The 22,330-nt window shown below is 53.3% G+C and overlaps 14 protein-coding genes across 14 annotated transcripts; 9 read left to right on the plus strand and 5 right to left on the minus strand.

The window, feature by feature from the left end:
* Positions 1-464: 464 nt before the first annotated feature.
* On the plus strand, positions 465-1,999 carry ASPZODRAFT_1025223 (hypothetical protein). Its single transcript, XM_022720807.1, has 3 exons — positions 465-663; positions 783-1,184; positions 1,242-1,999. The coding sequence occupies exons 2-3, from the start codon at positions 788-790 to the stop codon at positions 1,835-1,837; spliced, it is 993 nt and encodes a 330-aa protein (XP_022584275.1). The 5' UTR covers positions 465-663; positions 783-787; the 3' UTR covers positions 1,838-1,999.
* Positions 2,000-2,163: 164 nt separating this feature from the next.
* On the plus strand, positions 2,164-3,399 carry ASPZODRAFT_1026323 (hypothetical protein). Its single transcript, XM_022720810.1, has 3 exons — positions 2,164-2,267; positions 2,314-2,577; positions 2,659-3,399. The coding sequence occupies exons 2-3, from the start codon at positions 2,439-2,441 to the stop codon at positions 3,285-3,287; spliced, it is 768 nt and encodes a 255-aa protein (XP_022584276.1). The 5' UTR covers positions 2,164-2,267; positions 2,314-2,438; the 3' UTR covers positions 3,288-3,399.
* A 112-nt stretch (positions 3,400-3,511) lies between these two features.
* Positions 3,512-5,236, minus strand: ASPZODRAFT_58554 (hypothetical protein; the record flags this gene model as incomplete). Its single annotated transcript, XM_022728776.1, has 1 exon — positions 3,512-5,236. A coding segment is annotated over one exon (1,725 nt), but the record flags the coding sequence as incomplete, so codon positions are not given.
* A 1,384-nt stretch (positions 5,237-6,620) lies between these two features.
* ASPZODRAFT_12884 (hypothetical protein) lies at positions 6,621-7,665 on the plus strand (the record flags this gene model as incomplete). Its single annotated transcript, XM_022722125.1, has 5 exons — positions 6,621-6,777; positions 6,833-6,925; positions 6,991-7,220; positions 7,288-7,509; positions 7,564-7,665. The coding sequence occupies 5 exons, from the start codon at positions 6,621-6,623 to the stop codon at positions 7,663-7,665; spliced, it is 804 nt and encodes a 267-aa protein (XP_022584278.1).
* Positions 7,465-8,393, minus strand: ASPZODRAFT_128298 (hypothetical protein). The gene is made up of 2 exons (XM_022721984.1): positions 7,564-8,393; positions 7,465-7,509 (listed from the first exon to the last, which is right to left on the minus strand). The coding sequence occupies exon 1, from the start codon at positions 8,055-8,057 to the stop codon at positions 7,746-7,748; it is 312 nt and encodes a 103-aa protein (XP_022584279.1). The 5' UTR covers positions 8,058-8,393; the 3' UTR covers positions 7,465-7,509; positions 7,564-7,745.
* On the plus strand, positions 8,307-9,878 carry ASPZODRAFT_128299 (hypothetical protein). The gene is made up of 3 exons (XM_022721985.1): positions 8,307-8,429; positions 8,511-9,039; positions 9,109-9,878. The coding sequence occupies exons 1-3, from the start codon at positions 8,324-8,326 to the stop codon at positions 9,419-9,421; spliced, it is 948 nt and encodes a 315-aa protein (XP_022584280.1). The 5' UTR covers positions 8,307-8,323; the 3' UTR covers positions 9,422-9,878.
* Positions 9,879-10,159: 281 nt separating this feature from the next.
* ASPZODRAFT_163838 (hypothetical protein) lies at positions 10,160-12,296 on the plus strand. Its single transcript, XM_022726649.1, has 6 exons — positions 10,160-10,552; positions 10,647-10,840; positions 10,953-11,064; positions 11,164-11,618; positions 11,677-12,023; positions 12,085-12,296. The coding sequence occupies exons 2-6, from the start codon at positions 10,658-10,660 to the stop codon at positions 12,254-12,256; spliced, it is 1,269 nt and encodes a 422-aa protein (XP_022584281.1). The 5' UTR covers positions 10,160-10,552; positions 10,647-10,657; the 3' UTR covers positions 12,257-12,296.
* Positions 12,297-12,322: 26 nt separating this feature from the next.
* On the minus strand, positions 12,323-13,671 carry ASPZODRAFT_128301 (hypothetical protein). The gene has a single exon (XM_022721986.1). The coding sequence runs from the start codon at positions 13,517-13,519 to the stop codon at positions 12,479-12,481; it is 1,041 nt and encodes a 346-aa protein (XP_022584282.1). The 5' UTR covers positions 13,520-13,671; the 3' UTR covers positions 12,323-12,478.
* Positions 13,672-14,096: 425 nt separating this feature from the next.
* ASPZODRAFT_128302 (hypothetical protein) lies at positions 14,097-15,345 on the plus strand. Its single transcript, XM_022721987.1, has one exon. The coding sequence runs from the start codon at positions 14,151-14,153 to the stop codon at positions 15,237-15,239; it is 1,089 nt and encodes a 362-aa protein (XP_022584283.1). The 5' UTR covers positions 14,097-14,150; the 3' UTR covers positions 15,240-15,345.
* Positions 15,346-15,444: 99 nt separating this feature from the next.
* On the plus strand, positions 15,445-16,329 carry ASPZODRAFT_128303 (hypothetical protein). Its single transcript, XM_022721988.1, has 2 exons — positions 15,445-16,145; positions 16,222-16,329. The coding sequence occupies exon 1, from the start codon at positions 15,465-15,467 to the stop codon at positions 16,143-16,145; it is 681 nt and encodes a 226-aa protein (XP_022584284.1). The 5' UTR covers positions 15,445-15,464; the 3' UTR covers positions 16,222-16,329.
* ASPZODRAFT_128304 (hypothetical protein) lies at positions 15,922-18,397 on the minus strand. Its single transcript, XM_022721989.1, has 2 exons — positions 17,374-18,397; positions 15,922-17,317 (listed from the first exon to the last, which is right to left on the minus strand). The coding sequence occupies exons 1-2, from the start codon at positions 17,908-17,910 to the stop codon at positions 16,238-16,240; spliced, it is 1,617 nt and encodes a 538-aa protein (XP_022584285.1). The 5' UTR covers positions 17,911-18,397; the 3' UTR covers positions 15,922-16,237.
* A 639-nt stretch (positions 18,398-19,036) lies between these two features.
* Positions 19,037-20,062, plus strand: ASPZODRAFT_58197 (hypothetical protein; the record flags this gene model as incomplete). Its single annotated transcript, XM_022728752.1, has 1 exon — positions 19,037-20,062. One exon carries the CDS (start codon positions 19,037-19,039, stop codon positions 20,060-20,062), a length of 1,026 nt encoding a protein of 341 aa, XP_022584286.1.
* An 81-nt stretch (positions 20,063-20,143) lies between these two features.
* ASPZODRAFT_58515 (hypothetical protein) lies at positions 20,144-21,442 on the minus strand (the record flags this gene model as incomplete). Its single annotated transcript, XM_022728772.1, has 6 exons — positions 20,144-20,252; positions 20,297-20,425; positions 20,498-20,936; positions 21,008-21,096; positions 21,167-21,218; positions 21,277-21,442. The coding sequence occupies 6 exons, from the start codon at positions 21,440-21,442 to the stop codon at positions 20,144-20,146; spliced, it is 984 nt and encodes a 327-aa protein (XP_022584287.1).
* A 429-nt stretch (positions 21,443-21,871) lies between these two features.
* On the plus strand, positions 21,872-22,309 carry ASPZODRAFT_139142 (hypothetical protein; the record flags this gene model as incomplete). Its single annotated transcript, XM_022724519.1, has 1 exon — positions 21,872-22,309. One exon carries the CDS (start codon positions 21,872-21,874, stop codon positions 22,307-22,309), a length of 438 nt encoding a protein of 145 aa, XP_022584288.1.
* Positions 22,310-22,330: the final 21 nt, after the last annotated feature.

Below are 22,330 nucleotides of genomic sequence, written 5' to 3' on the forward strand. Positions count from 1 at the left end.
AAAAAAAAGCACAGACTCGCAACGCCTTACCGCGCCCAACTTGTTGCACACACGATGCATCGAGACTATCGACTGGTGTACAGCCACGAGCTCTCTGCCCTTGACCTCTTCGTTGCCAGCTTCTCTTCGCCTGATCGCGCCTTGCTTTGTGGAAACCTCACCTCCTGCCGCTGCCATTGACGGCTGCTAAAAAAACGAGCTACATTCAACCCCATTGAACGAAACGGTGTTCTTTGACCGGTTGACTGAAGATCAAGTCGAGAAAGTGAGGTGAGTGAGTGGCGTTGTTCGATGAGGCTCTCGCCATCTCCGAACCGACTGTAACATCATCGACCGAGTTTGCCGAGTTGAAGACCAGCAAACGATCTCGAATTCTTTGGAGGCACCGTCTTAATCTATTGTTTTCTTTTATTTGACTGCTTCCCTTTTTTCATATATATAATTGTCCCTGTATATTTCAATTACGTCCATTTGATTCGAAACCGGTTCGACCACCCTCACCGGTCACTAAGCGCCGGCATCGAAGCTTTTGGAACCCCCGAAACTTCAGGACTAAGGCGCTTACAATTTGAGCATGGGAAGCTGCAGTGCCTGATTCAACTGGCTTCTTGAGGGATTGACCGCGGTGATTCAGTGATTCAGCCCGTTTGCGCGCGCGCTAAGGTAAGCGGATGCTTTTAAAAGCGTTGGTTTCTTGCCATTGAATGTTCTGAATGATCGAGGAGTTTACAAAACCGCTGTAAAGAAAATGGATGATGCTGACTGCGCTTTCTTCCTCTCAGTGTGGATGGCATCCTCGGCAGTGGACCAGAAGGCTCTGGGCAACTTTGCCGCCGTCACGAGCCATGAGAACCCGTTCTTGTCGGCGATGCTGTACAAGATCCTAGGGCTGTCCGTCATGCTATCCCGGAAGCTGCTGCGTGCCCGTCGATTACGGAAACTGGATCCGACGCGTGAAACCAAATCACTACAGCTGTACCATCACATCATCTGGTTGTCGCGCGAGGGCCTCCTCTTACTGGAGGAATACATCCTGCCCATGGTAGAGACCTACGTCGAGCTCAAGGTGTTGACGTACAAACTGCGTGCCTCATTCTATCACATTTTCGTCCTCTTCCACAACCAGCCGGCGATTCACCCGCCGGGGATCTTCAGCCTACCGGCCCCGAGTCTTGTCGGGGCAAGCTTCACTTCCGAGGGCCGACGGTTGTCCCATAAGGACTCCATGGCTTCTTTGAAACTGGGGGCAGAGTCGATCTCAATAACCCCGCCACTTCTATCTACGACAAACCCTCTCCCTCAACCTCGTCATCATCATCCTCCCGGTCTGGGTCCCGTGCAACCGCCGAGATCGGCCTCGTCATTCCTGCTGCCCGGGCTAGACTACACGCCGACGGCGACGGCGTGTTTCAATCACGCCGCAGTGCTGGCCGACAAAATGCTACCCGGCTCGCACCCGCTCCGGCTGTCCGTGAAACTCGAGTACGCGGCGTACCTGTACGACTGCCTGCACGACTCGGACGCGTGCCGGCGCCTGGCCAAGCAGGCGATCGCAGACGTGTACAACGCGCAGGAAGGCATGGACGATGAGAGCTTCGAGGACGCGGCCGAGATCGTCGGCATCCTAGGCAAGATGGTCAAGCGTGGGGGCAAGACCAGCAGCGCAGGCGGTGGCAGCAGTAGCACCACGGCCGGGGATGATAGCCGCAGCGTCTCAACCAAGCACGACACCCGCCTGACGACACCGACTCGCGAGCTGAAGCCGACGGGCAGCACGGCGGGCAGTGGGGATCTGGCGCCGGCAGTTCCGGACCCGACCATGATGAATCCGATCTAATGACTTTCTTTTATCCTTTCCTTTTCCTTTTTCCTTGTTTCTGGTTCATGTATCTGTTTGGTTTTGTTGATACCTAGATGTTGACTTGGGTTGGATGTATGATTTAGCTGTATTTACGTCTAATATGTATTTTCATAGAAATCACCATATTTCTACCTGGTACTATTATTATTATTATTATTATTATTATTATTATTATTATTATTATTGTGTTCAAGTATTAATTCAACGACGTCATGTTGCCCAGGCAAAGTCGGGCGGGAAAGCCGCCTCCAATAGGGAAAGCTTGAACTTTTTAACCTTTTCCCTGACCCTGAACCGACCCTGATTATTCCCACTTTCTGCCAACTGATCTTCACTTCTCCTACTCATACTTAACCTGCCAACCCTCGTGCCTGTCTATTACTTGACTATCGCTCCTCTCCACGCGGTCTAACTATTTTCTACTCGCCCTGCCATGCCCTCCACCGATTCAGATACACCCCTGCTGCTCCCGTCTTGTGTTCGCGTCGCTTTGTTCCCTCCCGCGACGCAACGCTAGGCAGCTCTCACCAGCCTCCCAGGGACGACCTCTGACAAACGATAAAAAAACCTCAGAACGATGTGGTCGGGACTGCACAAGCCCGGTGCGCTCCCGCTGCTGGTCCTCGTCTTATTTTCTCTGTTGAGGCTTGTGCCCTCCTTGTCGCAGCAGTGGGATGCGTATTTGCTTTGGAAGCCGGGGGATGTGGACATGAACAGTACTCTCTCTCTTTCTCTTTCTTTTCAACCTAATATTTTTGATTAATATTTTGTTAATATTTTGTTAATATTTTGTTTAGTTCTCGATCCGTCTATTCCTAGAAGACACACCGCGACGACTACATACAACTGGACGAATGCGAATGCCAATGCCGACGTGCAACAGTACAAGTCGTACGCTACCACGAAACCCCCGACGTTGATTAAACGGGTCCGCTCGTTTCGAACCCTGTTTGTTTCGCGGGCTGGGGATGTCGCGACGGAGGTGCAGGTGCATGCAAATCTGTCGATTCAAGTACAACAGGCACAACAAGAAGTACATCAACATCAACAAGAAGAAGTACATCAACATCAACAACAAGAAGAAGTACAACAAAAAAATCAATTTACGATACCACGACTATACTCATGGCAGCAGGCCTGCCAACTTCATTATCTGTCCGAATATTTCAAATCCACCGTGCTCGCCCTGTCGCGCCTCACGCCGCGGGACCCTCACCCAGCCTCCCTCTCGAAACAAACACCCTTTAATCACCCTGAACCAGAACTAGAGCCTGAACTAGACCCGCCAATACATCAGCCCCAAGAGTCAACCCAAGAGGAGACCGTGACGTCCATCTCCACCGATGAATCCGGGTATGCGCCGCAACGACGCGGGAGCTGTTTGGCCATTGTCGTCGGGCTGGTTGTCGGGATCATCTGGTTTTAAGCCTGGTTGGTGGTATGCCTTTCTCTCTGGACTGGCTGCTTCATCCCCCATGCTATACTTGCTACGCTATACACGATTAATCATGTATGTATATGACTAGAATACTGATAGTCGGGACCTGGTGTCCTTTTAATCAACTTTACATTACATTATCACTGTCCAAAGAAGTAGACCTTATTAAAACTATTGGTCTATGTATGGTATACAGGGTATGTACATGTACATCAATCCACTAGGTCAATGGGAAGACTCTCCATCCAACTCCAGCTATTAGGTCTCCTGCTCCGCTCCGGGACAGACTGTACATCCGAGGACCGGCCCGACTCATCATCGCAATCTTCTACTTGATCGGGCCTGATCCCGAGCCCGATGCCCTCCGCTCGGCCCTGTCCGACCGCATCCGAGAAGATGTTCAGACTTCGCAAACACAGCTGCGCAGTGTTCGGCAGGCGCTCGCCCTTGGCTCTACACACTCCGGCGTAGTATTCGAGTAGCTCGAGCACCTTGTGCCAGCTGGCTTCTAGATCGGTGGGCGATACGCATCCCCTGCCCTGCGCCTGTCCGATAAAAGGGGACATGCGCGCGCCGATCAGTACAACCCCGCATGCATGCAGGTAATTCACGCTTTCCCAGTACCCGGGGTTCGAGGAATCCTCCTCCTGCGGGGGCAAATCGTGCCAATGTAGAAGATTCACCAGTTTCACGGCCGCCGAAATGCATTTGATCGAGGCGTCGCGTGAAATCCCATACACCATCGGTAGCTCCGGCGAGGCGAACTCCGCTTGATCCAGGTGCGGTCGGTGTCCAGCCCTGCTGCAGTTGCATCGGACCGTGATGGCCAGAGCCAGGGTCAGCAGCGGCCGGTATAGGCGGATTCGGAGGTAGTAAAACCGAACCTGCAGTAAGGTCCGCTGACGGAGCGCGATGGGACCATACGGTCCAGGATCTTGTTCCTGCAAGAATGAGGGCAAGGAGGACTTCCAATCATGTGACAGAGCGTCAACCTTGAGGAAGAGCTTCATGTCTGAAGAGAGTAGCTTCTTCATCGAGCAGCCGCCATCGCTGACCCGGAATTCGTCCTCAATTGACATGATGTCCCCGACGTGGCTGTATAGTCGGGCGCAGGCGGCAAGGAACTCTACCATGGAAGGTCTCTCTGCAGGTTCATCAGAGCTCAGCGATGTCTCTGGCAGGACGGCGTCTAAGTAATCCGAATCGGAATGAGATGGCAGGGGTACCTGAAAGACGTGTGGTGTTTGAGGAGGGATTCCAACCTGAAGCGCGAGAATGCTCTCCATCATGGCGGCGCTGTGCCAGAGTCTCCGAGCAAGCTCCCTGCGTTGTCGACTCCCCTGGTCGTGACCGTTTGATTTCAAGTTCAGGCCTAATGACTGGGCCGTACGGATGGCAACGCCAACGGTCGCCCATGCAAGTCTGGGATTCCCCACTGCATTGAGGTATTGGCTTTGTAGAAGAAAAGACTGGATAAGCACCAGCGGCTCCTCGAGGCTACTGACGGAACTCACAGTCGCTTGTCCACGGGCATAAAAGTCGGACCCTAAGACTGCGCTTGCGCGGTTTGTGTTCATACAGGCCAGGCTGATGACCAAATTTAAGACTCCATGGAACGCCGTCGATCCAGTCCGAAAAGATTCAGTTTCCGCGACATCCTCACAACTAGTTCGAAACTCGGAGAGCTGGAAAATCGGCATGTTGACATATTCCCGAGTCAGGTACGTTGCGATGAGATGATCCATTGATTCCTTGCCATTAGCCGCGGCAGAGAGCTCTGTAGGGCCTGTGCTTGAAGCATGAGTGGAAAAATTCCGACTCGTGAGCCCTGGTCGCTCACGAGTTGGCTGGTGGTCCGGCCGAGGCTCTTCTTCCTTAATAAAGCCCAGTCTTTGCGAGACGGCTCTTTGCAGGCTTGCCACATGGGAGAGGTGGCTTCCCGCTCTTGATCTGGCGTTTTGGAATGGATACGAAAGCTCATTCGACGACGCATCAAGCGAGCTTGGTCGGGATAGATGTGACTCGGTATTTTGGGGCTGGGTGATAGAATGTGCTGACCCGTCGTCTGTCGTTCTTGCGACAGCACTCGAGTCGCTATGTCCTTCATGACAGTCATTGGGTGTAGATTTGCTCCGTGAGCTTTTCAATGGAATCTCAACGTTCACTATAGCATGGAACCGGCTAGCACTCCTCTTCCCCGTCTGCGGCAGTATGTCGGAATGCCTTTTGCGTTTGAGGCTAGGGAAGAGACCCTTGAAGCTGGGACGGTCATTCGTGAGATCAACCGTCGCTAGAGGACGTTTCGGACGAAGCCGGGGACTTTCCCAGGCGGATGACTGGGATAGGGAGAGCGCTCGATCGGATGTGCCGAGTTTCGAACCTCTGGCATGGTATTAGATGACTGGTGAACCCGAGTAACGTGCCAATCGAGCAATTGCTACCTTGGTGGGGGCATATCCTCAGCCCTGTAGGAGCATTCATCTTCGATGCCTTTCTGCTTGCAAGTAGTGCAAACTAACCAGTGATCAGCGAGGGGGGTCTTATACCCAAACTCTCTCAAGCACGTCTCGTACCTGGCTGTAACCGATCACAAAAGCGATGTCGCAACCGGCAAATATTGCAAGAGTGCGAGGCCATTGCTGCCATGAGCTCATGTCCATCAGCCATGGTATTCGCAATGTCTCCAGGCTTATCTCCCTCACCTTCCTTAACCCATTATTTGCAGCTTCACCGACACGACACACTGAGGCGGACAGCGCCTCTCCGGCAGTGGTTTAACAAACTTGGACCGCCCAGAAGACTTCAAAGCATATACAGCAGCAATTCCAACAGCAAATATCAGATTCCAGCCCCGTCGTGGATGCCGGTAGTGGTGTTGCTAACTTGGCTCACGATAACGATGACGAAACGCGTCCTGGACGCGTTTCTACCGGTCACGTGACCTGTCCTTCCGCCTCAGCCTTCGCATCCGGCGAGTGGCAGGAGCCTTACAGGATGTGAACGGAGGACAGCATCCTTATTGTCTGGTGTGGTATTTATCGGCTATCAAAGCGACGTCCCAGCGATTCCGATGGCTTATCAAACAGTTATCCAGGCAGTCTACTCCACTGCTTGTCCTGAACCCCGCAAGAAGTCCGACTGGTCGGCCCTCGGGTCATCATTGCCACGAGATGGGCGGGGCGACGAGGGAGAGGAGGATTTGGTTCCTCAGCCTTTGAGAGGGGTATATTTTTCGACCGAATTCTGTGACTTGGGTCTGGTCTAATCTTCTTCATTGATTCTCTCTCCTCTGGTTATTGAGTATTGTTGCAACAATCCACGATGCAAGCTGCCAACCGTATTCGCAACGCCCTCAACACCGAGCGAGGGTTGTCCTTTGGTGCCTGGCAGATGCTGCCGGGGGCCAACCATGCCCGGATAATGGCTCGGTCAGGCTATGACTGGATTTGCGTGGATACAGAGCATGGGAACATTGCTGGTATAGGCTCTACTTCAACGAACACTAAAGAAATCCGCGCTAATGAGGCGTATAGACTGGCAGATGCACGAGGCGGTTGCAGCGATTGCGGCGACAGGAGTCAGCCCCATTGTGCGGATCGCAGCCAACGAAGCATGGATGGTCAAGAGTAAGACTGGCCGCGTCCTTTGGAGCTTGATGGAGATATTGGAAACAGGCTGACCACAATTGCAGGAGCCCTGGACTCGGGGGCGCACGGGATTGTTGTGCCGTTGCTCTACACCGCAGATGATGCCAGACGGCTGGTCGAATCGGCCAAGTTCCCACCCGTGGGCCGCAGAGGGTTTGGCAGCCCATTTTCGATGGGTTCGACTGGCGGTGTCTCTTCGCTCGAGTATCTCCAGCAGGCAAACGACGCCCTTCTGACGATTGTGCAGATTGAAACCAAGGAGGCTCTTGAAAACGTAAAGTCTTTCCAAACAAAAAAACTCTTGATTGTTTTGCTATAAGACAACTGACGCAATGACATAGGTTGAGGAGATCGCCAAGGTCCCCGGGATCGATGTTCTCTTCATCGGACCATGGGATCTCGGAAACAACATCGGCCGTCCTGTGATGGGTGCTTTCCACGACGATCTCAATGCTGCGATCGAGCGCATTCGCAAAGCAGCCGTGGACAACGGCAAGAGGGCCGGTATCTACTGCGTGGGTGGGGAAGCTGCCAAGAGGTACAAAGACCAGGGATTCCACATGGTATGTCTTCCTTATATCTGCCTGCATGCGTTCCCATATTAAGTCAATATACAGATTTCCGTCGTCGCCGACGTTGTTGCTCTTCCGACATTCCTTTCGAATGCGTTGGAGACCGCCCAGGGGGCCAAGGCGGATGCCGCCGTCCCCACGTATTGAGCGGTCTATTTCATGGCGAGACTGATCATTCTTCTCTTGTATATATGATTTTCAGAATGAATAGATGCCATAATCACTGTTTAGATCTTTTCTGCTTCGTCAACTAAACTCTCGACCTCCTGCTCAGTGAATCGATGAAACAACTTCTTCGGCTCCAATGCCCCAGAAGCGGCATTTCCAGATTCCACATGTAAAACGGGGACATCGAATTCGTAGACATCCTTCCAGGCCTTGTTCGCAGGAGTCATGATATCCAGTTCGGAGTAATCAAACGGTCGGCGTTGATGCAGCTGGAGGACTGCCCGTTTGGCGGTGTCGCACAGCCCACAACCAGCGCGTGTGAAGAGAATTACACGAGCGGGCTGAGAGAAGAGAGCTCGGGTGGGAATCATCGTAGAAGAAAAAGACAAGGCAGCCAGAAACAGAGGCAATCCAGTGAATACTCCGTAGTTGTAAACACTGAATAGCCCCTCCTCTTGCTTTGGCGTTCGTGGAAGATTCGAGCTTCCAGCGCTAACCCTGTTTAGGAAGCGATGACAACCGGCCCTCTCTCACCTTCGAGCAGATTCTCAGGTTTCTCGACATTCGCCTACGCTCTGTGAGTATATTGCTGTCCGGCCGATCTGAAAGCTGTTTCACAGGGCTCTCGATTTCCACGATGACTTCCAAGTGTGTTCATAAAGGGTGTGGCAAGGAGTTCACCGATCCAGAGGAGGCGTGCGTTTACCACCCGGGACCCCCAGTCTTCCACGAGGGGCAGAAAGGTAAGAGGGACCTTGAGGGTTATGATAGAGCCTAAAGGCTAGCGCTGATTTGGGATCGATTTTCTTTTTATCGCATTACAGGCTGGAAGTGCTGCAAAACGCGTGTCCTTACGTTTGACGAGTTTCTGGCCATCCCACCATGTACCACCGGCAAGCATTCCACCGTCGACGACACCCCCATTGAGCCCAAGAAACCGGCACCAGAAATCCCAGACGTTGTTCCGGGGCGACCAGCTCTCGACGTGACCCTTGCTCCTGGCGCTCCTGCATCGCCTGCGCTGGCTCCTCCCTCGACGACCTCGACGCCTGTCCCCGAAGAGCCAGAGACCGAGGACGACGATCCTTCGCTGGAAATCTCCCCCAACGCAACATGTCGCCGCCGGGGCTGCAACGCGACATACAACCCCGCCACACCCCGCGAGGAGGAGAAGTGTGTACACCATCCGGGTCATCCGATTTTCCACGAGGGCAGCAAAGGATGGTCGTGCTGCAAGCGTCGGGTGCTAGAGTTTGACCAGTTCCTCAAGATTGAAGGCTGCACGGAAAAGACGCAACATCTGTTTGTGGGCAAGGGCAAGCCTCCTGGCGAGGAGAAGGTCAAAACAGTGCGGTAAGTACTTTTGATTAACCCCCCCCCCCTTAAAACATGACTCGAGTACGCCTAACTAATTCTGTTTAGGAATGACTTCTACCAGACGGTACACACGGTCACGGTCTCGTTGTACCTGAAGAAGATTGACAAGGAACGCGCCACGGTGAACTTCACCTCCTCCACTATCGAGCTGGACCTGCCCACAACCGACAACAAGCGCTACCAGGACACATACACTTTGTTTGCGGCCATCGATCCGGAAAAGTCGCAGTTCCGCATCATGGGCACCAAGCTGGAGTTGGTGTTGGCCAAGACGGACGGTACCGCCTGGCCGGTCCTGCGCAGCGATGACAAGTGGACTGGGCAGAGGATTCAAATTGGGAATGCAGGGCGGGCGTGAGGCATGACACCCAGCAATCCACAATGCATATGTTGGCCATGTCAACTGGACCGTACAGCTTTTGGTTGGTTGAATTGCATACATCAGATGCCTCGTACAGAGTACATGGTAGGTAGTAAGGTACCCAAGCATGTAGCTAGTTCCGTACGACTCTCCATGATCGGACCGCACGCAACCAGCGATAATCAAGAGAGAATGAAAAAAACACTGGCAGTCTACAAATAAAATCTAGCATATAATAAAATGATATATCACGCCCCCTCCACAGCTAAAGCGCATGGAGCTCCAAAAAGGAACCCTAGCCCAGCCATGATATGTAAAGGGAAAAAGGGAGACGCATTTGTTCTCCAGAGCCGGGAACGGAAGGAAACCCATCGGGATATAAAACCGCGAATAACCCTCAGCAAGCAGTCTTTGACTGAGCTCCAGTTTTGTTTACATAGAAAGTAAACCTCTACTGATGATGGAGAAAGAAAGAAAAAAAAGTCCAAAGAAAACTGCAGGCGGGAGGCTTTTGTATGAGTCCAGAGTGGGGCGCACTAGCAAAAGCACTAGTGTTGGAACTAGCTAAAGACTAGCTGAATTTGGGCTAATAGGGCTAGGGTAGGGCATGCAAAGCTAGGGTATAGCCAGCCACATGACCGCAGTCTAAGGCACTGAGGCAATAATCACATGCACGTGGTGCAGGCACAGGTAACTCAGGCACCAAAACACCGTCTTGCATGGAACTGCCGGGATACGTTTTCTCTCCCTTGATTCTGCATCTACCCACGATCAGCCAGAATATCCCAAGTCCTCCGCGTAGGATATTCAACATATTCCACCGGATACAGTCCTGCCACGCGGCTGTGGCCTGAGCGAGCATTCTTGGTCTGCTCGGAACCGGTGAGGGGCAGACAAAGTTGGCCTGAAAGTGGTCCAGGGGCACGAGACCAGGGCGATCCTGAAGGGCCTGAGGATTGGAGGAGCTGGTCCACGTCTCAGTCTTCAGGACGATTCTCTGGCTATTTGGATTTCTTCTTCAGTTCCTTTGTCTGACATTCTGTCTGCTATTTATCTACAATCTGATTCACGCCACCAGCAAAGAATCTTTTGTGGTCTGTGTGGCCTAACAGCCCTTACAAAAAAAGGGTTGGTCCCCCCCTTTGCCACAGCGAATTTATCTCACCAAATCTATCTACACATTTGCCTCTTGAAGAGTGTCTAACTGATTTAAATTTATTAGAGAGAATCATCATGGGCTCGCTGGATCAATCGCACAGCGGTGCGATGCCCCCCTTGCGCTATATCCCTCTGTCGTATAATCCTTCCGACTCTCAGTCGTCTGCCCTGCGACTGGTTCTCACGTTGAACCCTGACTGGGAGGGCCCAGACAACAAGGTCGAGCTTGTGCGCTTCACCGATGGAATCACCAATACTGTGTGTTCTCAACTGCCCCCTTCTCCTCCTCCTCCTCCTCCTCCCCCCTGAACGCGGAATAAATTCTCCCAGGACCGAAAAGCAGACCCGTATTGACTGACTGGCGGTGTAGCTGCTCAAAATCATTAATCGCAAGCCTGGCCTGACCGAGGAACAAATAGACAATGACGCAGTGCTCATGCGAGCGTACGGTAATCACACGGAGATTCTCATAGACCGAGAAAGTAAGCCGGAATCGATCTGCCCACAGCGACTACCCTTTTTTTTTCTGCTTTTGCGTCCCTCCGTTCTCGAATTTCCTTACTAAGTAGAATGATCGATAGGGGAAACCAAGACCCATGCGCTCCTCGCCAGTCGAAACCTCGCGCCCGCGTTGCTGGCCCGCTTCCAGAACGGCCTGCTGTATAGATTCATCCGCGGACAAGTGACCACGCCGCCGGACCTGCTGCGCCCGCCCATTTGGCGCGGAGTGGCCGAGCGACTGGGCCAGTGGCATGCAGTGCTGCCTATCAATCAGGCGGCGTCTTCTGCGCCTGACGCCCAGGATGCCGTCTCCGCGCGGGAATTCAACACGGATGTCCAGGGCAAGCCGGCTACCCTGCTGACGCCGATCAGCACGCAGCAGCCGGTGCCGAACATGTGGACGGTGCTGCAGAAATGGATTCTTGCGCTGCCGGTAGCCACCGAGGAGCAACAGACCCGACGCCTCAGTCTACAGAAGGAGCTGGAGCGGGTGGTCGGCGAATTAGCTGATCGCACCAGCCTAGGTGATCAGGGAGTGCGTCTCTCTCTCTCTCTCTCTTTTTTTTTTCTTCTTATGTTTGCTAAACTTCCAGCTTGTCTTTGCCCATTGCGACCTCCTCAGCGCCAACGTGATAGTCCTCCCCCGGTCGACAGCGAACGAGAAAGACACGAACAAAGTCGAAGTCAACTTTATCGACTACGAGTATGCGACGCCGTCGCCCGCCGCGTTCGACATTGCGAACCACTTCGCCGAATGGGGCGGGTACGACTGCGACTACAACATGCTGCCGACGCGGGCGGTGCGGCGGGAGTTCCTGACGGAATACGTGCGCAGCTATTGCCAGCACAACGGACGGACGGACGGCTCATCGCAGCCGGATCTTGTGCGGCGGCTATTTGACGATGTGGATCGGTTCCGAGGCATTCCCGGATTTTACTGGTACTTTACCTACATCTACATATACTTATATATATATATGTATATATTGCTAACTGTCTAGGGGCGTCTGGGCACTCATCCAAGCCCAAATCTCACAGATCGATTTCGACTACGCGTCGTACGCCGAGGTGCGATTGGGCGAGTACTATGCCTGGCGACGCGAGTGCGACGGCAGTCGAGTCGCAGGCGAGGAGATGCCTCTACGGGAGCGACGGTGGGCGAGTGAATCCTGAGAGAACATGCTACTAGATGAATTGGATTTTTAAGGCGTTGTATATAAGGCTCAACCCTGGAGGTATATACTATTCAACAAGATAATATTAATAATTGATGGTATTGTAGTGTGGTATACGTCTATTTCTATAATAATAACCCCCTCTCTTATCATATATATATATATGAGTATATACGTATATGTATACGTATATGTATATGTATATGTATATGTATCATGTTTACAAACGATGCTGAGGCTCCTCGAGTTGCAAAGCCTTGACCAGCTTCTTCCACGACTCGAACCCCCGCTGGGCATGGACGACCGGCGTCTGCGGCGAAGGGTCCGCGAGGGTGCGCGAGAACAGCTCGAGGGAGACCCAGCCACGGAAGCCGAGGGATTCGAAGATGGCCTGGGCGATGTCGAGGACGGGCAGGTAACCGCCACGATCCTGCTCGAAGGCGAAGAGCCGGGCGTTGCGCGACCAGTTCATGCGCACGGGCTGGCCGGCGACATGGAAGGGATGGGATTCGTCCAGCGGGGCGGCGAGACGTTCGCCATCGACGATCTGGATGTAAAACACTTTGGCGAGATCGACGTTCTGCGCGGTGAGTCTCGCGATGGAGGCTTTGATGTCCTCCTCTGCGTTGGGGGTTTTGCCGTCCGCGCGGGCCGGGTCGGCGTACACGCGGCCCGCGATGTTGAAGGTATCCAGACAGAGCCCGAAATTGGGGCGGTCGACACGCCGGACAACCTCCCACGAGGCCTCCCAGGTGTTGATGTGGTTCGACCAGCAGAGAGCCTCGTACACGAAGCGAAAGGGGGGATTCTGCGCCCGCCCGCGGTCCGCCAGCTCCTGCAGGTCCGAGACGATCAGGTCCAGGTCGCCCGACGTGCGTGGCAGGCCGGTCTCGGGATCCGGGCCCAGGAAGTTGGCAGGCACCTGGATCATGTCTGTCTGGAGGATGTGTGCCAGTCGGAACCACAGAGGCAGCTTCTCGTTCACGAGCCGGTCGTGTTCGGCGCGGTCCACCAGGCCCTCGTAGAAGCCAAACGGCTGCAGGCAGATGATGGTCAGCCCCAGGCTGTCGCACAACGAGCGCACCTTCTGCGCCGCAGCCTCCAGGTCGGACTTGCATTCCGTCTCGGCCAGATGGTCGAGGTCGTCGATGAACAGCTCGATGCCCTGGAACCCGGCTTGGGATGCAATCCGCAGCTTGTCGAGCAGCGAGTGCAGGCCTGGTCGGCTGAGCGACATGGACGCAATGCCTGGTCTGTTCATTTTAAATAGAAATAGAAATCGAAATCGAAAAACAGTATATATATAATCGTAGAATATATGAGAGATAAAGATGTAAATATACAGGAGAATATACAGTGCAGTATCAAGACATGACAATCGTAGAATTGAGGCGTGGCAGTGAAGCGTCAAAGTCTTGAGCCAGCCTGGATGACGCGGCAGAACATTTCCAAGCGTTTATCCGGAGTCTTTCTTCTCCCTCCTTTTCTGTATTATTAATATTCCTTTCATAATTATCCTTTAATCTAATCTGGTTTATGTAATCTAGTAGTCACTTAGGTAGTTATTTTATAGTTATACCAGCTACACACCACATGGTAATAAGCAGTACACCATATAACATACTGTACACTATAGAATAAGCGGATCTACTATTAGAATAATTCCATCCAATCTCTTTGAGATATTTCGTAGCTTAATAGAGAGTCTGTTCAATGCCACAGCCATCAATATGTATGCAGTCTGGCAAAGGCATTTGCCGAGCGAATACCCCGGACAATCAGGGTCGATACTCTGGGGTAATTGTCTGACTCATAGAATATAAATATACATGGCTGAGTTGATATAATTAGATTACTGTTTTTATTACATTGATGATCTTGTGAGACGAGTCATGTACACAATAGCTATTGTCGGCGCAGGCCTCATCGGCCCCCGCCACGCCCACTCGGTGCTCTCCAACCCATCAACCAGCCTGGTGGCTCTGGTCGATCCATCGCCCGCGGCGCGATCCACGGCAAAGGACCTGGAAGACACCCCCTACTTCGAATCGGTTCAAGCGATGCTTCTCGCTGGCGTTCGTCCCGACGGAGCCATCGTCTGCACGCCGAACCATACCCACGTCCCCCTCGCGCAAGAACTGCTCGAAGCTAACATCCACGTCCTGCTGGAGAAACCCATCAGCGATACGGTGGAGAGTGCGAAGCGGTTGCTCGAGATGGTGACTTTGAGGCAGAATGACCCCACGGCGGCAAGGGTGTTGGTCGGTCACCACCGCCGCTTCAATCCCTACGTGGTGAAGACGAAGCAACTCCTCGACGCAAAGAGTCTAGGCTCCGTCATTGCCGTCAACGGCCTGTGGACCCTCTACAAGCCAGCCTCGTACTTTGACTCGGGCGTCTGGAGGAAGGGCCCGGCCGGCGGGGTGCTGGGCATCAACCTCATCCATGACGTCGACGTCTTGCAGTTCCTTTTCGGCAAGATCTCTCGCGTCCACGCAGAGGGGATCCCCTCCCAACGAGGAGCGGATCATTCCGCCGACGAAGGGGCGTTGGTTCTCTTCCGCTTCGAGTCCGGCGTCGTCGCTTCGTTCCTCGTCTGCGATGCAACCCCGTCGCCTTATAACTTTGAATCCGGGACCGGGGAGAATCCTACCATCCCCGCCAACAGTCAGCCAGGTACACAGGGGAAGCAGCGGGTGGACTTTTACCGCATTTTCGGCTCCGACGCGTCCCTGAGTGTCCCGGATATGACTCGCTGGAGCTATACCGGCGAGAAGAGCTGGAATGAACCCTTACTCGCGGAGAACATCGCCGTGGAGGAGAGCGTCCCCTTTGACGCGCAGCTGAAGCATTTCGTCGATGTCATGAATGGACACCAGCCGAGTTGTTCGGTAGAAGACGGGCTGAGGGCGTTGACGGTTGTGCAGGCCGTCAAGAAGGCGTTGGAGGGGGAAATCGTAGACGTGGATGGAGTATACTAATTAACCTTCACTCATCCATTGAACAGTATCAGCAGTGTTGAAGGAGCCCAGCTTATTCTAGAGGGATATGTCGATAAATATTAGGCAGTCAAGAGAATAACAGTGACTCAGTGAGGCTTTTATGTCATGTGATGGTACTAAATCCTTCAGATAAGCAGACGTTCACCTCCTGGCTCTGAGAAAGAATCAACCTTGGAACAAAGAAAGATCTTCTCCCTGTCTTTAATGTCTTTCCAAGTCCGAGAGGTTGGAACAGTTGAAGGCGACGGCTCTTTCATCGTCTCCGTCTTTGACGCCGTGATTCCCTTCCTAGAGTCGATAGGCAGCAACGAGCAATGGGGGACGACACTGTTTTCCCATCGAGACGGCTTCACCGAGGAGACACTGCAGCAGGTTCGCCAGTCAGAGCAGCTTAGCCTTACAGATAAGAAGAACGACGAAAATGATGGCCTGCGCATCTTTATCGTGGAAAGGGAGCTGACAGACGACCCTCTCGATGAGACTAGTAGTCCTACACCCCTTCGCGTCCATGTTGCAGCCGACGGACGACGACTCCTCTCGGTCGGCTTTGCGTTCGTTCGGGAAGACTGGGTGCCCAGATACATCGCATCGCAGCCTCACCTATGCGTCGAGCGGACGGATACCATCTACCTGGAGGTGATCATCACCGATAGCCGGGTGGACAGCAGTCTCCGCCACGGCGCCGGGGCGGCTCTTCTCCGTGAGATCCAGAAGTATGGGCATGCCAGGCAGAAAAGGGTGATCTACCTGGACGGCTGGGCGGGGAACCAGAAGAAACTGGTCCGATACTATGAACAGCAAGGATTTCAGGCCATCGACGACTTTAGTCTGCCGAGAGCAGATAAAGCGCCTTGGCTGGGGACGTTGATGCGGATGAATATTTAGTATGAAGATATTCAAGATAATGATACTAATGTAAGGTATATTGTATAAAGCTATAACTAATGGAAGGTATATCAAGATAATGGCAATTGTCGCTAAACCCCTTCGACACACTCGACGGTCTCCTTCTCCGGAAGGCCGGCGTTCTTGATCTCGCGTCTGAACTCGGCCTCGTTCTCTCTCAGCCGCTCAAGCAGGACGCCATGCGACTTCCAGACCGGGTTGATCTCGAACAGCTGGTCCATGCTCTCGAGGGGGATACCCTTTGTCTCCGGGATGAGGAAGAAGACAAAGACGATGGAGAGGAGCATCAAGGAGGCAAAGAAGAAGTAGACGCCGTACTCCATCTTGGCGAACATCTGCGGGGTGAAGCGGGAGACGAGGAAGTTCCACAGCCAGTTGCTGGCGGCGGCACAGGCCTGCGCCAAGGACCGCATGTTGGGCTCGAACATCTCCGAGTTCATCACCCAGGGGGTTCCGTTCCAGGTCGGTGTATAGAACACCGTCCACAGGTAGAAGAAGAACATGGCGGCGATGCCGCCACCGCTCAGGGTGCCGTCTGTGCGCGGGTGTTTGGTCGGCTGGGCGATCTTGATGTACGCGCCCACAATCCACAGACACACCGAACCCCCCAAGGCGCCGATCAGCAGGAGCAAGCGACGGCCGACCCGGTCGATCAACCACAGCAGCCAGACGATGGTGACCACCGTCTTGACCACGCCGAAGATTCCCGTCGTGAACAGGCTGGTGTTTGTGCCCGTCACGCCGATGCTCTTGAACACCGTCGGGCTGTAGTAGTTGATGGCGTTGATGCCGGACCCGTTCTGCCAGAAGAAGAGCATGCTACCCAGGAACAGCCGGTACATGACTTTGCGGTTGGTGGCGGCGGCTTGGAACGGTTTCCAGAATCCCATGCCGATAGTGGCCCGCTGCTGCTCCAGCGCGAGATCAATCGCTCCAATCTCCTCGATCATGTATAAATCGTCGACGGGCAGCTGGCGCATCCAGCTCAGGTTACTGATTGCCTCTTCGCGACGGCCACGCGAGAACAGCCAGCGCGGGGATTCTTTGATGAACACCGCCCCGATAATCAGCAGACCAGACGGGATCAGTTGCACGGCAAAGGGAATCAGCCATTGTTTATGGTTTGAGGGGAGGGTTTCATTGACGCCAAACTATCAATCAGTTAGTAAGTATATATATATATATATATATATATAGTATAACATACGTTAATCCAGAATCCAACCAGACCACCAATCTGCCATCCCAGTTCGTAAACACCGACGAGACGGCCTCTGATCGCCGGCGGCGACAATTCAGAGATATAAATGGGGGTGATATTCGAACCGGCCCCGACACCCAAGCCAGCAAGGACCCGACCGGCATAGAGGATCCCCAGACCGCGATCGCCATTTGCGCCGAGCATGAGTCCCGCACCAAGGATGAAGATCAAGGAAGCACAGATGAGGCCGATCTTACGACCCCAGAAGTGACCGATGGGGTAGGCCATGAAGGAGCCAAAGAAGGCGCCGGCCTGGTAACAGCTGACGATGTTTGCGTTCAACAGATTGACGGCGCTCGTGCTCATCTCGTTGAAGTGGAACTCATCCTTGAACGAGGCGAGGGCGAGGGTTGTCCCGATGAAGGCGCTGTCATAGCCGATCATGCATGAGGTGCAGGAGGCAACGGCGGCAAGGAGATAGACGCGCCAGTTGTACACCTCTTTCGGGGTGGGGCGGTCCTCGACCAGCGCGAGGATGCCCATATTGAAGAGAAGAGAGAAGAGAGAAGAGAAGAGAAGAGAAGAGAAGAGAGAAGAGAAGAGAAGAGAAGAGAAGAGAGAGAAGAGTGAAGAGAGAAGAGAAGCAGTGATGATAAGTGTGAAAAGGGAGAGTAGGAAGGGATTTATACCCCGGACCCCAGACCCCCCGGACCCATCGCAGATCGCGGAGAAAGACAATGTGCGGCAAAACGAAGAGGAAAAGTCAAAATCGCCATGTGCGTTTTTCTTCTGTTAGAGTTTTCCGAGGCGTGCCAAGGGGGACTCATGGATTTGGCCTCTTGGTCTGGCTTGGCCTATCCAGTCAATGGCCGTGTGATTGTTATTGTGGGAACGCAGGCTGGGATTACGGAGTACTCGCCATTCCTGGAGTCTAAAGTCTAGGGTCTAGAGTCTAGACAGTCAGAAGTACGAGTACAAATACTCTGTAGACTACGTACAGGCATTAATAATAAGTACTAAGTAAGTACTAAGTAGTAAGTAGTAATTGATAAGGCTGATCCTGTGAATCTGGCACATCCTCTAGGAACAAAAAGGTTGAGCCTGGAATAAACTCAAGACTTAAGGTGTGGAGGAAATACGGGGTATGGTTGGATAACTAGCAGAGAGTGGCAATCTTAGTAACTCTGCTAGTGTGTGGCTAGTTTATTAATAACCCTTAACCCTAACCCTGACCAAAGATCAACTACCCCTGTCTGATTACTAATATCCTACTCACCCGGGGGGAGAGATTCCCCGGATGCGCTATGACCAGCGGGAGAGCGTTCACCCTCTGGGTAAGATACGATGGTAGTAACTAGTGGTGGTAGTAGTAGTAGTAGTAGTAGTAGTAGTAGTAGTAGTACTAGTATTATTGTAGTAATAGGAATATTAATATTAGTAGTAGTAATAGTAGTAATAGTATTGATAGTATTGATAGACTACTACTAGTAGATAGTAATAAAACTCCGTAGGCGTGAGCGTTTCTCCGGCTGAGTCAGCCCCCACTCTTCGACTCGTTCCTACAACTATCGCTCGTTAGTTATTCTCTTCTTCTATCTTCTCATTATCCTTCCTGTTACCAACCCTCTGTTCTTCTCTCTGATTTCATTTCTGTACAGTAATCATCATAATGTCCGAAGAACCAATCACCTCCCCCGAGCACCTCGACGGAGTGGCCTATCTCTACGGCCACCCGCTGCTCAACTCGCTCTCCCCCCCCCTCCACCAGACCGTCTTCGACCACCTGGGCCTGAACTGGAGGCAGATCCCGCTGTCGAGCGTGACGGGCGAGTCGGCGACGTACCCGCCACCCTACACCAAGAGCCCGCCCGTGGAGACCTTCCTGGCGAGCATCCGCGCGAACCCGAAGTTCAAGGGCGCCTCGGTCACCATGCCCTGGAAGGTGGCCATCATGCCGCACCTGGACGAGCTGACCGAGGACGTCCGGCAGGCGGGAGCCTGCAACACCATCTATCTCAAGGAGGGAGAGGAGGAGGGCGGCAAGAAGCTGCTGGTGGGCACCAACACCGACTGCTCGGGGATCCGCGAGTCGTTGCTTCACCACAACGCCGTCACCCAGGGACGTCCGGCTCTGATTGTCGGCGGCGGCGGTACCGCGCGGACAGCAGCGTATGTGCTTCGGAAATGGCTGGGAGCCTCCAAGATCTACATTGTCAATCGGGACGAGGCGGAGGTGGCCACCATCCTCGCCGAGGACGCTCAGCGTGACCCGGCCCTCACGGCTAGAGCGCCCCTGATCCACGTCAAGACTCCCGAGGAGGCTGCCGCGCTCGATCCGCCGACGGCCATCGTCTCGGGGATCCCCAACTATCCGCCCAAGAGTCCCGAGGAGATCACCGCGCGGGAAACCGTGACCACCTTCCTCCGCACCAACCAGGCCGGCTCGTCGACAACGACGGCCGAGAAGCGCGTCATCCTTGAAATGTGCTACCACCCGAAACCCTGGACGGAGATCGGCCAGCTGGCTGCTGATGCCGGGTGGGAGGTGATTCTCGGCTGGGAGGCCCTGCTCTGGCAGGGTCTGGACCAGTCGCGGCTCTGGACGGGCAAGGATATCGTCGAGATCCCGGGTTTGGTTGATAAAGTCAAGGAGATGATCAAGGAGACCATTGCGGAGAGGACCAAGAATTTATAATAGATACAGCGATAGACTACAGTATATTTGCATCTTTGTCTGCACTATCTTCAGCTCTGTATATATGTGTGTATGTGTATGCTAACAGCCTGGCCGCTCATATGTCAAATTCCGAACACGCCGCCACACTTCACGCACCGTTCTCTCCTGGCTTTCCCTTGCTGTCTCTGTCGAGGACGGGCCGGCGGGTCTGGTTGTCAGAATATATCCTAGGTGGATAGACAAGAAACATACCTGATGGCCAGGTAGAGCCGACTGCCCAGTTTAAAGTCTTCAATGGGCGCATTGATATCCTCTGGCGGATTGGCGGTTGTAACAAGACCGCCTGCTTCGAGAAGGATGGCGATTCCAGCGCAGACGTCCCTAATTAGAAAATGTTCTCAGTAACAGAAGTTCCCCTGATTAGAAATAATGTAATGTTCTTTAATGCCCTACCACTCCCAACACCCCCCCTCCCACCAGATATCAAACGATCCCATAGCAGTATATGCCAGGTCCAAGGTTGCACTGCCCAGACTGCGCACCCCATGCACCATGCCTCCCTTTCCCTCTCTCCCGCCCCGCTCGACAGCCATGTTGAGGAAGCTGTCGATCTTGCGGTACAGGTTTCCGTCCGGGTGGTCGCGACGGTCTTTCCCCCACTCACAGGCGAAAACGCATTGACTCGGCGCATGGGCCGGCATGGGCGGGATGCTCGGTTTCTGCAGCAGAGGCAGACGGCGGCGTTCGTTCAGCCAGGCCCCTCGCCCCGTGCACGAGGAGAACAGTTGGTCTTGAAAGGGCGAGTAGATCACCCCGATCACCGGTTTCTGCTCTACCACAAACCCAATCGACACACAGAACATGGGGAATAGATGGGTATAGTTGACGGTCCCTATACACTTAGCACACACACACATGTATATGCTGCGTCTTGCGTCTTGCGTCTTGCGTCTTGCGTCTTACCGTCTAACGGGTCTACCACCCACGTCGGCTGGTCATCAATCAGGTAATCGCGCGACTGGCCTTTGGCATATGTTTCTTCTCCGAGGAATCTAACAATCAGCAAAAAAAAAGAAAGAAAAAAAAAAGACCGTCCGTTGAAAGGGTCAGGATATTGCGCACTTGTGGGTGGGATATTGGGCTTGGATGGCGTTGCGGATAAAGGATTCCACATCTGCTGGTTAGAATACAATAGAATACAATAGAATATAGATCAACGTAGGCGAACCTACCCTCGTCTGTCTGTGTCACAATGTCCACCGCGCTGTCCTTCTCGAGAACCGCCTCGGCCGTGCCGCTGATGCGCTGTTCGGCGCGGGCGAGCAGCAGCTCGCCGGCGCGCCGGCCGAGACCAACGGCAAAGGCGTAGATCTGGTCGAGGTCGAGAGCGTGTGTCATTGTGTTCAATGTGTTCAATGTGATTCAGATGATGTCCTTGAGAGAGAATGAACAGGACCGTGAGTCAGTTACTCCAGTTACTTGATAAGACGAGTCCTGACCCCGCAAGTAAGCGGCTGACTAAGCAGCTGGTAGCCGATGGTAGCCTGGTAGCCTATTATGTAAGCCATAATACTTACAAGTTACATAGTTATAGTAATTACATAGTTATTACTAGGTAGTTAACTAGTTATTACTGTCTTATTAATAGACAGACTCAAGTGTAGTACTCCATACTAAACAATAATAACTATCAGTTATGCTAACAACCTCGGCCCGGGAAAGCGCTCACCCGAGCACTCAATAGTCACTCAAGAGTCACTCAAGAGTCAACACCATCACCCATCTATTCAAACATCTATTCAAACATCTATTCAAACAACCAGAAAAATGAACATCCTGCTCATCAACGGCCCCAACCTCAACCTGCTGGGCACCCGCGAACCGCACCTCTACGGGAGCACGACGCTCGCCGAGGTGGAATCCCAAGCGAAAACCCAAGCCAGCTCGCTAGGCGCCCACCTGGCCTGTTTCCAATCCAACCACGAGGGCGCCCTCGTGGATCGTATCCAAGAAGCCCGCTCCCAGGGCGTCGACGCCATCATCATCAACCCGGGAGCGTACACGCATACCTCGGTCGCCATCCGGGATGCCCTCTTGGGCGTGGACATCCCTTTCATCGAACTGCACGTCACCAACGTCCATGCCCGCGAGGAATGGAGACATCGCTCTTATTTCAGTGACAAGGCGGCGGGCATCATTGTCGGCCTGGGGGTTTACGGGTATAAAGTTGCGGTCGACCATGTTGTTCTGAATTTCAAGAATTAAGTCATAACACACTACAAGATA

The sequence above is a fragment of the Penicilliopsis zonata genome (genome assembly GCF_001890105.1).
Source record: "Penicilliopsis zonata CBS 506.65 unplaced genomic scaffold ASPZOscaffold_2, whole genome shotgun sequence".
Lineage (NCBI taxonomy): Eukaryota > Fungi > Ascomycota > Eurotiomycetes > Eurotiales > Aspergillaceae > Penicilliopsis > Penicilliopsis zonata.

What these genes read in the sequence shown, in the direction of transcription:
- ASPZODRAFT_1025223 (XM_022720807.1), top strand. Translation starts at nt 788, where the DNA reads ATGGCATCCTCGGCAGTGGACCAGAAGGCTCTGGGCAACTTTGCCGCC. An exon ending in CCCGAGTCTTGTCGGGGCAA is followed by an intron (nt 1,185 to 1,241) that starts GCTTCACTTCCG and finishes CTTCTTTGAAAC; the next exon opens with TGGGGGCAGAGTCGATCTCA.
- ASPZODRAFT_1026323 (XM_022720810.1), top strand. Translation starts at nt 2,439, where the DNA reads ATGTGGTCGGGACTGCACAAGCCCGGTGCGCTCCCGCTGCTGGTCCTC. An exon ending in GGGGGATGTGGACATGAACA is followed by an intron (nt 2,578 to 2,658) that starts GTACTCTCTCTC and finishes TATTTTGTTTAG; the next exon opens with TTCTCGATCCGTCTATTCCT.
- ASPZODRAFT_128298 (XM_022721984.1), bottom strand. Translation starts at nt 8,057, where the DNA reads ATGATTCCCACCCGAGCTCTCTTCTCTCAGCCCGCTCGTGTAATTCTC.
- ASPZODRAFT_128299 (XM_022721985.1), top strand. Translation starts at nt 8,324, where the DNA reads ATGACTTCCAAGTGTGTTCATAAAGGGTGTGGCAAGGAGTTCACCGAT. An exon ending in CTTCCACGAGGGGCAGAAAG is followed by an intron (nt 8,430 to 8,510) that starts GTAAGAGGGACC and finishes ATCGCATTACAG; the next exon opens with GCTGGAAGTGCTGCAAAACG. An exon ending in GAGAAGGTCAAAACAGTGCG is followed by an intron (nt 9,040 to 9,108) that starts GTAAGTACTTTT and finishes AATTCTGTTTAG; the next exon opens with GAATGACTTCTACCAGACGG.
- ASPZODRAFT_163838 (XM_022726649.1), top strand. Translation starts at nt 10,658, where the DNA reads ATGGGCTCGCTGGATCAATCGCACAGCGGTGCGATGCCCCCCTTGCGC. An exon ending in CCGATGGAATCACCAATACT is followed by an intron (nt 10,841 to 10,952) that starts GTGTGTTCTCAA and finishes CTGGCGGTGTAG; the next exon opens with CTGCTCAAAATCATTAATCG. An exon ending in GGCATTCCCGGATTTTACTG is followed by an intron (nt 12,024 to 12,084) that starts GTACTTTACCTA and finishes CTAACTGTCTAG; the next exon opens with GGGCGTCTGGGCACTCATCC.
- ASPZODRAFT_128301 (XM_022721986.1), bottom strand. Translation starts at nt 13,519, where the DNA reads ATGAACAGACCAGGCATTGCGTCCATGTCGCTCAGCCGACCAGGCCTG.
- ASPZODRAFT_128302 (XM_022721987.1), top strand. Translation starts at nt 14,151, where the DNA reads ATGTACACAATAGCTATTGTCGGCGCAGGCCTCATCGGCCCCCGCCAC.
- ASPZODRAFT_128303 (XM_022721988.1), top strand. Translation starts at nt 15,465, where the DNA reads ATGTCTTTCCAAGTCCGAGAGGTTGGAACAGTTGAAGGCGACGGCTCT.
- ASPZODRAFT_128304 (XM_022721989.1), bottom strand. Translation starts at nt 17,910, where the DNA reads ATGGGCATCCTCGCGCTGGTCGAGGACCGCCCCACCCCGAAAGAGGTG. An exon ending in TGGTTGGATTCTGGATTAAC is followed by an intron (nt 17,318 to 17,373) that starts GTATGTTATACT and finishes ACTGATTGATAG; the next exon opens with TTTGGCGTCAATGAAACCCT.